Below are 12,580 nucleotides of genomic sequence, written 5' to 3' on the forward strand. Positions count from 1 at the left end.
CTAAGGAAATCCTACTAGACCTCAATCTTTAGAGGTCTACCACTGCCTAATAGCTCCATTCTGGTTATCAAATCTTTAACACACTGAACTTTTTCTTGGGGCGGGGGTGGGGAGGTAGGGGGAAGTGTGTCTTACAATCCAAGATAGAGAAAACAATCTGGAGAAGATCAATAACCCCCAAACAGACTGTGATGTAGCAAATTAAAATCAATTATAGACCCATTTATCAAAGATCATTATGTCACCTGTTTGTTCCCATGACAAAATTCAAAACAACCTGAAACAAATTTTCTATTCACCAGTGGGTTTCCTTTTTTAATTTCTTCAATTCTTTCAGCATTGTCCTTTAAGTTACACAAGCTGTTGTTCCCTGAGTTAGTATACTGACCTATCACTGCTTCTTACCAGGAATGCCATCGCCAACCACACTGAAGAAGTCGGAGAAGTCTGGTTTCAGCAGTCCCTCCCCTTCGCAGACATCCTCTCTGGGAACGGCCTTCACACAGCATCACCGACCCGTCATCACAGGACCCAGAGGTGAGTGGTTCCGCAGAGAACCTTGGTTGTTGTGATTGCATCCATGACCTTGAAGCCAGAATAGCAAGATGAGAGGCAACCAAGAATGATTGTGAGGGCAGTGAATGATCCAGTGTCTGATCTTTGAGAGCACTCTTGGGATGTTAGGAACCAAAGGGCCTTGGCATCAAATTCTTATTCCTTTCTTCAGGTAAAAAGACAGTAGACTAGTTGTTTTCTTTTGGGTTTTTTTGCCAGTGGAATAAGTTGGGGGGGGGGGGACTGTGTGTGTGAGTGTCTGTGTGTGTGTGTTAAGCAAATAATATATTTTCATGTGGTCAGTTACCTGATTTTAAATAATAACCTTGATTTGTTTTCATTCTCTCATTCTCATTGATTCTCAGTCTACAAAACCTGATTTTAATATGTGGCATTTTGTGCTGAGGTTGTTTGCATCAGGGTGTTGACGAGCAGTCTTCATTCACTGCTTTTGAAGTGGTAGATAGTTTGTCTGGTTTTCATTGCAGTGTTTTCATTAGTATAGTCTCGTGTGCTTTTAAGTTTATTATTAAAATGTGTCCACACAAAATACGATTTGTATTTCACATTAAAGACAAGCCTTAAACCTCAAGAGAATGTCAGCAAATCACTTAACTTGATCTTATTGCAAGATGAAAATATTTATTAGTTTGTTTATGAAACTCCCACAGTAGGAGGATGAATAATTGTAACCACGTTTTCATTCTTCCATCGGATTTTTGTTTAGGTAGGTCTGTGATCTACCAGCTGGTATCATAAAGTATCCTAGAAAGTTATGGTCTCTTGTCTACTTTGACATACGCCTGAGCAAATGGATATTTCTTACATTAATCTCAATGTTAGGCCCACAAATCTGAACCTCTTTGTGAATGCTCTGTGTGCATCTCAGGGAAATCCAGCAGTTGAGAGGGCTATCCATTTTGAACTCTTCCATGTGAAGCCGTTTTTGGATTAACAGCTATAAAACTTACTGCTTTGTCTTTAAATATCTTGTGCTCATTATTAGAACTTTGTCAGGATCTCTTATTATTTCACATGTGTGTAAGTAGTATAATCTCAGATGCTTACCATATATACATATATATATATATATATATAAACTTGAAAATACGTATCTGGATAGCCATATTTAAATAGAGTAGTAGTATGATGTTATCTCATTAACATTCATCAAACATCTAAACTATAATGGAGAAGCAGAGATATAAAACCTTTTCACTCAGAGTATTTATGGTCTTGGAATTTAAGGTATGTGTTCTCACTTTTTATGATCAGATTAAATATTTTAAATGCCCAGTGAGTGTTAAAAGCAAACATTTCTGCAGGACTCCAAGGAAAACAGCATGGAGGGCCCATTCGTTTATCCATTCATTCAACAGATATTTATTGAGTATATGCCATCACTATTACAAACACTGGAGATCAGTGGTCTCTCATATAGCATGAAATTTTGGGCAAAAGAGACACAAGAAAATAAACACTTAAAAAAGATAGTGTGGAATAGGCTATTATTTACACTAAGGAGACTTAACAGTGTAGATAACATTGAAGTCAAATCTAAAAGATGCTTAAATGAACAGAGGTAATTCCAAGCAAAGGAAAAAGATCCATCATAATTCAAGGAAATTCAGACTGGGCAGAATATACCAGGAATTAGAAGAGCAGGATTGCTGCCTTTGCCTTTCCATGTATCATGTGGTCTTTTCTAGTCCTTTCCAGTACAATAGAGATACTTCTCTGGTGAATGAACTTTTCCTTCCAATCTTACATTCTTCTACAGAAACTACAATAAAGCAATTGTTCTGGCAACTCCTTGAAACAGTAAAGAACAAAGCAATATGTATATATTATCACTTAATAAATTCCAAGTGCTCACTCTGTCTTGGTTTAAAAAATGTACTTCTGGAAATGATGGGGACTATTTAGCATTGACTGGAGGTTTATGATTGGGAGCTTCTTCATTCTCATGCTAGACAACTAAGCAAATTTGCTAAAATGGTCTGTGCTGGGTTAGACCATAGTGGAATTCCTTAGCCCACAGCACGATAAGCTTTGATCTCCTATTCATAGTCATATTTATATAATCATGTATCAGGAAAAGAAAAAGTTGCTTAGTCTAAGAATTATGGAATACCAAAGATTCTTTGTTTTCACCAGAATTCAAGATGGTTCCCAGCATCCTCGGTTCTCCTTTCTGGAATGTCTGCTCAGGTACCCATTCTCACTGCACCCCACCCTTTAGTGGTCTGGTGAAGGGCATGGAGTTGTGGTGATGACACTCGTCAGTTGCATCTTTGTGGTAAGAATCAGAGTTGAGATAGGCTAACCATGAGGCTTGGCCTCCATCCCTTTGGCTAAGTGTTTTTAGAAGGTTGGGATTCAGCCTCTTGTTATCTAAGAAGCACTTGTTGATGGGTACTTTTGCTGCCTTTCATTCTTCTCTTAACCGGTAGGAAAGCTCGTACCTGCAATGATATCCCTCTGGGGCTAAGACTTGGTGTTTTAAGAAAATGAATTGAAATTTACAGAGGGAGAGTGTGAGAGAGATGCTGTAGAATAAAAATAGCATGTGTGCCTAAGTGAGAGTTCATCCAATGCTGCATTTTCACCATGCAGAGTGACCAAAACAGACATGGTAAATCAGAGCATTCAGAAAAATCAAATTGTATAAGGGCACCTTAAGGAAGAGCACAAGGCATGTCCTTTAGAAAGCAGGTTCCCAGGGCACAGGGTAGGGTTCTGTGTCTGCTTAGAACACTCGTGTTCACTCTTGCACACTCTTGCCTGGGAGGACCTGGTTGGGACCAGATTGTAGGATTTCTGCTGCCTTCCCTAAATTTCTCAAGGGAATGCCATGACCAGACAAACAACAATCAGTAAGCAGTAACTGCATAGCACATCTCAATGCAGAAGATAGAGGTGAGGTTGGTTTCAAAGTAGCTATACCAAAGCGCGTGCGCGCACGCACACACACACACACACACACACACACACACACACACACACACACACTCACATACACCACTATTTTGGGCTGTAAAAGTAAACTGTAGGGCTGGGAAGGTGGCTCAGTGGTAGAGTGCTTGCCTCGTATACATGAGGCCCTGGGTTCGATTCCTCAGCACCACATAGGCAGAAAAAGCTGGAAGTGGCACTGTGGCTCCAGTAGTAGGAGCTAGCCTTGAGCTGAAGAGCTGAGGGAAGAGTTCAGGCCCCACAACTGGCAAAAAAAAAAAAAAAAAAAGTAAACTGTATTTAGGGATTTGTTGGGTACTATTTACAAAGGAAATCTTTCTATCTAAAGATTGTAAAGCAAAGGAAGAAAACAAGGACCCTTGAAGGGAGGCAGTATAGCATAATGGTTGTCTTAGGCTCTGTGGGCTGATACAGCAGAATACCACAGACCATGTGGCTTATAAACAACAGAAAACTGTTTCTCACAGTGCTAGAAGCTTGCCAGTCTGCACTCAAGGTGCTGACAGATTAGGCCCGTACCTGTCTTTCCACCGTCTCTTCACCTGGCAGAAGGGCTAACTAGCTCCCACCACAGAGCGCCCTCACAAAAAGAGAGCACTAATGGCATCTATAAGGGCTCCAGCCTCATGAGCTGGTCACCACTCAACGGCTCTACTTCCCCTACCTTCACATTGAGATTTAGGATTGAATGTATCACTTTTGAGGACACAAAAATTATGAACACTCTGTGGGTCAAATGGACTAGTGTTTGAACCAGTGCTACTACATCATGTTGCTTTGCCTTTCTGAACTAGAGGTTCTGTATCTATCAATTGGAGGTCATAATTTCACCCTCAGAAGAACTGGATTAGGGCAAGAGTAAATGAAATCATTTTTTTGTACAGAGTCAGAAAGTAAACTAGACATGTGGGTGGTAAAAAAAATTAAGTAATCCATTGTCCTACAGGTTTTGAAAATCTTATTTGTCTCTACTATGTTCCCCTGTCATCATTTTACCCAGGCCCAAGACTAGCTCAACAATAGCTGAGTATATGCTGACAGCAAGAAAGGTTTCAGACTTGGAATATTTGCATATACCCAATGAGATACCTTAGGGTGGAACACAACTCTAAGTGAAATTCGTTTCTATTTCACATACGCATGTTTTCAATGAGCTGAGTTGTGGCTGCAACTCGTATCACATGAGATCAGGATATCCCAACATAGTGTCCATATCAATGTTCAGAAGTTCTAGGACTTTGGGGCATTTTAGATGTGGGACTTTCAATTAGGGATGCTCAACTTGTGCGATTTTCAACTTGAAGCCCCTTTAGCTGTATCCAGCCTGCTCTTCCCTCACCCTCCTAATCCCTTGCAATGTTTGGTATTCACATATCTACTCAACACTTTGCCTCACTTTCTTGTTTAATGCTCATGTCTGTACACCCTCCTGGAGGGAAATTTCTAGAAACAATGATTTCTTGGACATTTTGAATCTTTGTTGTGCCTCATCCAGAGAGTTTTATGGGTTGGATAAATAAAAAGCAGCCAAGTTGCATTTAAAGGCACCCATAGAAGATAGTCTCTGTCTCTGTCTGTCTCTCTGTCTCTGTCTGTCTGTCTCTCTGTCTCTGTCTCTGTCTGTCTCTCTCTGTCTCTCGCATGCACGCACATGCGCATGCGTGCGCGCGCACACACACACACACACACACACACACACACACGGGTTCTCATTGCTTCAGAAGAGTCAAAAGTGATAAGCATGATGTAGTTTCTGCAGTACTTCTTCATCAGGAATGTTCCAGATTTGAGGGGCGGAGGGACCACAGCCTTTCATCAAAAGAAGATTGCACAAGACGATCTAAGTAAGGCTTTGATAGTTAAGTGATGGTTGGTCTCACTTGATGACCACTTTCCTGTTTGCATTGTAAACGTAGAGGCGTGCGGTTTCAAATCTAATCCCCTCTTTGATAGTGGCTTTCTTTGTGGCTTTGATAAATCACTTAACCTCATGGCCTCAGTTTGGCCATCTGTACCATGGGGATGGTACTTTGCCACCTGTTCCTCTGTGTGGTTAGAATTAAGTAAAGGCATTAAACTGTGTTGGGATATCCTGAGAGTGGGATGAAGCTATTTCAGCAAAGGCATTTATACATTACTTTTATTGGTCACTTTTAGCTGAAATACTGGGCTTTGAAGACTCTTTTACCATTGCACACAGTTGTAACCATCACAATTTATCACATTCATGATTCATTGGATAAAAAAAAAACAACCTTTGTCTTTTCAAGACAAATGCAAGCCTTCTTGAAGTGTATTTCTGGCTTTTATGTTTTCAAAACCAAGAAGATAATGAAGGATAATAATTTTAGTTAAGTATTCCAAACTGTATAAAGTAACTGCCTTTAGAGAGTTAGCCTGACTTACATGCATTGGGAAGCAAAATTGAAACAACTGTGTTTAGAATATCATCTGGTCTAATGCACCCTGTTTGTTAGATAAGAACATGTTTGGCTGCAAGCATGAGAAAAGGTGCATTAAACTGTGACTTGAAAAACTTAAGAGTTACATGTGTCCCATATAGGACCCACAGCTGTTATGGTAGTACCAAAATTCCCTTATGGATGGAAATTCCTTCTCTCATTAATTGCTGTGGTTTTAGACATGATTTGGCAGTGTGGAAGTCACAGAACCTGTAAGTGGAAGGACTGACTGCAAGATAATAAGCTGGTGGTGGCTGCACTCTCATGAAGGGATAAATGCTGTCTCCTAGCAGTGTAACAGGCTGGGTAGGAGTGGATTAATTCAAGAGAGTGCATTGTTGTAAAGAGTGTGAACATGGTTCTCCCCTGTTCTGTGCTTCCTTGCTCACACACATGCCCCTTCTGCACATAGCTTTTTTCCTTTCTTTTTGTTCTGCCATGTTGTAACACAACCCAAGGGCCCTCACCAGCATGCTAGAACCATACTCTTGGACCAACAAGAAAATAGAATCAATTAAACTTACTTTCTTTATAAAAAGACTCTGTCTTAGGTATTTTGTTATAGGGACACAAAATAGACCAAGAGAGCTAGGTTTTAATGGATTGTTGAGGGTTTCTTTTTGTTTTGTTTTGTTTTTACAGTATGACTATTAGACACTTGCCTTACATCTGCATGCCTGCTTCTGTGATTCCTCTTCCCTTCTGCAAATGAGATAAACTTACATCCAAGACATGCTATTACCATGATACATGGTCCCTTCTAGCTGCAAGAAAGTCCCAAAAGTCTAAAATGGTAAATGTAGCTGGGAATACTGTTAGTTTCTATAGAATTAGGATTTCATAAATCTGTAAATCGAGGGGATCTATCTGGGCTAGCAGGTCTACATATCTCACATGACTCTTACAGATGAGACATCTGAGCTGGCTGGCTCTAAGATCAGTATTCAAATCTCCAGCTCAGTGTTTTTTCCTTATTTTCAGGAGTTCTTACCTTTTTCTACCCCACTGGAAGAAATAAGTTGCATTTACTAAAACAGTTTGTTTTCACACTCTTTTTTGTAAAGGTAATATACAGAGGGATTACTGTTACCTAAGTAAGGTAATGAGTACATTTCTTTTTGAACAGTGTTACCACCTCCCTCATTTTCGCTTTCTTCCTCCCTTATCCCCTCCCCCCTCCACCCACAGTTGTAAAGTTCATTTCCAACATAATATCTAGTGAGTATCACTTTTGCATTGGTTCACCTTTTGTCCTGCCTGCTTCTGTGATTCCTCTTCCCTTCTGCAAATGAGATAAAAGTATATACAAGACAAAGGGTACAGAAATCAAAAACAGTGATAACAGGGCATAAACCAAAGAGAAACAAAGAAAAAGAAATAACTGCAAACAGTGCATTATAAAAACCTCGTTCCCATTGTTGGAGTTCATGTTGACAAACTTCACTTTTTTTTTTTTGACAAGCTTCATTTTTTTGTTTTTTGGGGTTTTTTTGGGGTCCAGTCATGGGGCCTGAACTCTGGGCCTGGGCGCTGTCCCTCAGCTCTTCAGCTCAAGGCTAGCACTCTACCACTTGAGCCACAGCACCACTTCCGGCTTTTTTCTTTTTCCTTATGTGGTGCTGAGGAATCGAACCCAGGGCCTCAGGCATGCAAGGCAAGTGCTCTACCACTGAGCCACCTTCCCAGCCCATGATTAGCTTCTGTTTGTCATATGGAAAAACAGAGTAACTGAAAACAAGTCATGCTATTGGAACTGAGGAATTAATATATAAAAAGTGAAAACATCCCCACATCTTCATTAGTATACACACACAGAGAGACAGAGACAGATACAGAGAGAGAGTTTAGAAGTAAAATTGTCCTGATTCTGAAAATATGCATAATATATACTAAAACAATGGTCATATAAATGAAAGATTTATTGTGCAGCTCTCAAAGAGTCATGCTGGTTTCTGTTTGGAGAGATAGTCAGCAGTTTATATGCTCTGTAAACCTCTCTAAATCCATGATCCTCCTGGCCCAAACAGAGATCCTGCTCTTAATGATGGAACCTCTGAGGGTCTGAAGTTAACAATATCTCCTAGTTTGGCCAAGAAAAATATACTGCAGAGAATTATGAGCATTAAGATCACCTTCCAGGAAGTAGAGGTCACCAGGCATAGCTGAGGGTGTGGATTCCTAATAACACAGGGATAGTAACAGCAGCAGGAAAGAAGAGGTAATATATAGAAGGCTACAGTCCTCATTAGATAGCAAGGACTATATCATTATTGCCGTCCCTCAACTCCTTTGCCACCTTTCCTCGCATAAAGAAAGCACTCAAGGACACCAGGGGCTCACACTTGTAATAGCTACTTAGGAGGCTGAGATCTGAGAATCGCAGTTTAAAGCCAGCCAGAGCAGGAAAGTCTATGAGACTCTGATCTCTAATAATTTACTCCCCCCCAAAAAGCTAGAATTGGAGTGGAGTTCTAGCTCAAGTGGTAGAGTGCTAGCCTTGAGCAAAAGAAGCATAGGCCCTGAGTTCAAGCCCCAGAACTAGCACTAAAAAGCAAAACAAAACAAAACAAAAACATTCAATAGTTTGCTGGATAAATCAATCAATGCATAGATTTGATTGAAGCAGAAAGAATGTTTTTAAGAAAATGGAGTTCTTCTATCTCCTTCTCTTGAATATCAAATATTCAAGTACATGTATTTGGGCCTACATCTGGAAATTCCTAGCATGTTGAAGTGTTTGATATTTGTGCCTTTGGTACTTGTTTGTTTTTATTTCACAGCTTCTACTTTGATTAGTATTAAGCGAAATGAACTCAAAGTTTTTGGTCACTTGTTACAGAAGACTTATGTAGGTTATTGTGTCTCCAACTATGAGCCCTCAAAGAGGAACTTGCCCTGATCCTTTACCATTACCATAACCATGGCATCTGGCCTTTGGCATAGCCCCCAGGTGGTAGGTTTTTCCAACATTCTCCTATCTTACCTGCAAATTTCCTTGCTGCTTAGGAAAGCATTTAACTTAGTTGTAGAATGTCTAATTTGTCTCTCCTGTTTTAGTGCAATTGAATCATCTAGAGAAAATGAGAAGTAATTAAGTATCTGTTGCCGGCAAGGTGCTAAAACAGTCTGCCAACAGACAGACAGATGTGAGGTGTTGGTTTATTATCAGAGAACAGCATTTGGGCAAATATTGCATGGTCTTTCTCCAGTAGGAGAATCCAGAAGTGATTTTCAAATGCAGACATAGAACCTAGCATTCCCACCTCTGAGAAACATGGAAAAGAGAAGGCAGAGGGCTTGGGCAGAGGGTGAAGGTAAATGCAAACGCAGTGCCCAACTTAATGGGAAACAGCATCTGTGGGATTGGAGGTAACTGGACAGTAAAGAGGAAATGCAGCATTTTAGCAAAGGCTCTTTTAGTCTCCGTTCAGGAAATTATTAAATTCATTAGCCAGATACTTACAACCAGCTATTACTGCCCAGCCAAAGGAAAAAAACAGTGCCAGCAAATGTTTTAAAACTACAACTAAACAAAAGTCAGGAAGCGTGTAATTAAAACTGTACCTTTATTGTATTGTAAAGAGTTTCACTGTGACATGGAAAATATTTAAAGGAGAAGGCTGTTTGGCTAATTTGTCTGCAAGTGAACTGCCTGGTGGAGAACCATCCTAAATTAACTATAAGGCCACCCACCGAGCGAACCTCATAAAGGGCCATGACTACTCAGCTTGGTTTTGTGTAACTGTTCAATAATTACCAGATAAATGCATAACTAAAAGCTCTATTACACTAATAATTTGTACGAAGATAGATGTGTGGGACACCCTGCTGGGTTAATTTCTCATCCCCAGCAGCAAACTTCTAAAGAGAGCTCCTCTGTAGTGGAATCATGCTAATATGTTGTCCTAGGGAAGACAGGAGGGAGACTACTTGGCTCCTTAATCTCTTCAAGAGGCAAAAGCCCCCTGGGAATAGGGTAGGAGGGAATGCTAAGGTGAATGGATTAGCCCAGTGGCCAACATTCCTGCTCATCCTGACAAAGAAAGCTGCTTCTCCTCAGATTCTCCTGTCCCTCAGTCCCACACATAAACACACATACACGCACGTGCGTGCACACACACACACACACACACACGCACACACACACACCATACACCCACATGTGCTTGCATGTGGAGGCCAGTGGTTACCCCTAGATACCCCCTTCCCAATGCCACTTCTGATAATCCTGCACTTGGACTTTTGGATAAGGAAACTTGCATAGTCAGAGAAGTTTCTAATAGTTCTTTCTTGCTGGTTGAGCATAATCTAATGTGAATTCCATGTTTAGACTTTATTTGCTTTTCAGTTTTCAAGGTGAAATAAAAACTCAAGATTGAACTTGCATAGCAGCTCTCTCTTCCTCTCTCCCTCTCTCTTTCTGTGTCTGTCTCTCTCTCTGTCCTTCCCCCTCACCCCCCCCCCCCCCCGGCAAACTTGCAGTTTTAAATATAAAGCTCACCTTTAAGCTTCAGCTCTGGACTGTGATACTCCCCTATTGACAGAATCATAAATCATGTTAAATTTAAGTGGATTACGGTAGCATGGAGCTGTAGCTTCAATGGTGTTTATGTGTTCTGAGCTTAGTTAGTGTTCATGTAGGGAAAGGGGTACATATAATATCAGAAATGGGAATCCATCCTGTCCTGTGATCCCAAGATTAAGATAGTCACCATTCCAGCCTGTAACTTTTGCATTGTGGAAACTGGTGTGTTTAATCATACGCAGGCACACAGGTGTTCTTTAAAAATTGTATTTCCACAGAAAAAGTTACACTTGTCATTTGCCATTTCTTCATAGTAAATATCAGTAGCTCCCTCATCCCCAACCAATTCCTTTTCCATGTGTGTAGAATACATATGGAATATCTTTTAGAGTTGCCACATTCTACTTGGACGGTAAGGGCCGATGACCAAAATACAACACAAGGAAGTAGGCCATTTGTCTTCTGAAAAAATAAAACAACTAATTTAAATAATAGTAATAGCAGTCTAAATGGGAGCAGGAAATACAAAAAAAGAGGTATTTCTGGCAGCAGAGTCAGCCAGAATAGAATTCAGGTGCTGCCCAGCCACATGGGATGTGTTTAAGCTTTGCAAATCGTTTACCTTACATCAACCATTCTTTTTCCACCTATACAAAACTGGGAAACATGAATAAGAGGAAGTGAAATGCCTTGTGTAACCAAGTGTTCAATTATCAGTGAACAACCATAAATACATTTTCTCTTACTCTTTCCTGGTCCTTTTATCAGTGTTCTGTTGGTTGTTTTTTTTGTTTTTGTTTTTGTTTTTTCCTGTTCCCTTGGAATGATCTCACATCCTTCATTCTACACTCTTTTGTCTCTTCTTGTGAATTCCTCCTGGAGAAGAACCTCGCATTCCTGCAAAGGGAAACATGATCTTAGGGAAGGGAGAAAGCCAGGATTCTCCATCATTCTTTGTGTGGTTGAAAGAACAGGGAACTCCTGATGGATGCCATGCTCATGTCTATAATCCTAGCTACCCAAAAAACTATGATCTGAGGATTGAAGTTCAAAACCAGCCCAACAGACAAATCTGAGAGTCTTAGTTCCATTTAACGAGAAAAACGCTGGAAATAGAGGTGTGGCTCAAGTAGTAGAGCACTAACTTAGAGTGAAAGAGCCAAGCAAGAATTTGAGGCCCTGAGTTCAAGCCCCAGTATCAATCCCATGGTGGGTAGCACTCTAGCCACGGAGAAGGCTTTGCTTTCACAATCCTTCCTTCAGCCATAGCTCTTATCAAATGGAGAATCACCTCTAGTAACCACAAGAGACTATTGCTTATATGAGTTAATTCAGCAAACAAGTATTGAGTATTTATCTTCTGAGCACTGTGCTAGGTCCTAACATCAGCAGACAAATTAGTCCTGCCTTAAAACCTAGTAGAAGAGACAAATAGCTATTCCTAGGCTGAGGTTAATGAGAGGGAAATAAGGCATTAAAAGAAGTCCGGGGGATAATATAACATTTGATAATATTTCAAGTATTTGTAGAGATTTGGATTTATTCAGCTACCTTCGTTGACACAGTGTGAAGCCATAATAAAAGTGGTTGAATACCAGGGAATGAACAAGAGATATTTTAGAAAGGATTCTTTCAAGTGAAAGAAACCCAATCAAATAGCTTACCCCACTTCTCCACTCCAACAAAAGAAGATAATGGATTGACTCATATACCTGAAAAAGTCTGTGGGATTATGGTGCAGGTAGAGATGGATGCAGGTGCTCAAATGATACCTTTTTTTTTCTCTCTGGTCTTCTCTGTGTGACCTTAATTCACAGGTCATATCTCCTCAGATTGCAGCACAAACAATCTAAACATCTCCAACTTCCTACCATGGGGAAAAGAAACTCAGTCTAGGCCCCTGTCCCTTAGGTTTTTCACTCGAGCCTGGTACTTTGCCACTTAAGTCACCAGTTCCAGTTCTGGCCTTTTGCTGGTTAATTGCAAATAAGAGTCTCATGGATTTTCCTGCCCAAGCTGGCTTCAAACTGTGATTTTCAGCTCTCAGCTTCCTGAGTAGCTA

The 12,580-nt window shown here is 40.4% G+C and overlaps 1 protein-coding gene across 5 annotated transcripts in view; it reads left to right on the top strand.

Moving 5' to 3' along the window:
* Positions 1 to 12,580, top strand: part of Nfia (nuclear factor I A) — a 379,923-nt gene that overhangs the window by 297,153 nt on the left and 70,190 nt on the right. For 3 of the 5 annotated variants that reach the window (XM_069987173.1, XM_069987172.1, XM_069987171.1), the window contains exons 7-8: positions 409 to 537; positions 2,713 to 2,766. In XM_069987173.1, coding sequence (XP_069843274.1) covers positions 409 to 537; positions 2,713 to 2,766 — 183 coding nt within the window. The remainder of the gene's footprint in view (positions 1 to 408; positions 538 to 2,712; positions 2,767 to 12,580) is intronic. The other 2 variants (XM_069987175.1, XM_069987174.1) reach the window with 1 other exon arrangement.

This window comes from Dipodomys merriami, unplaced genomic scaffold (assembly GCF_024711535.1).
Source record: "Dipodomys merriami isolate MVZ:Mamm:240054 unplaced genomic scaffold, mDipMer1.0.p SCAF_34, whole genome shotgun sequence".
Classification (NCBI taxonomy): Eukaryota; Metazoa; Chordata; class Mammalia; order Rodentia; family Heteromyidae; genus Dipodomys; species Dipodomys merriami.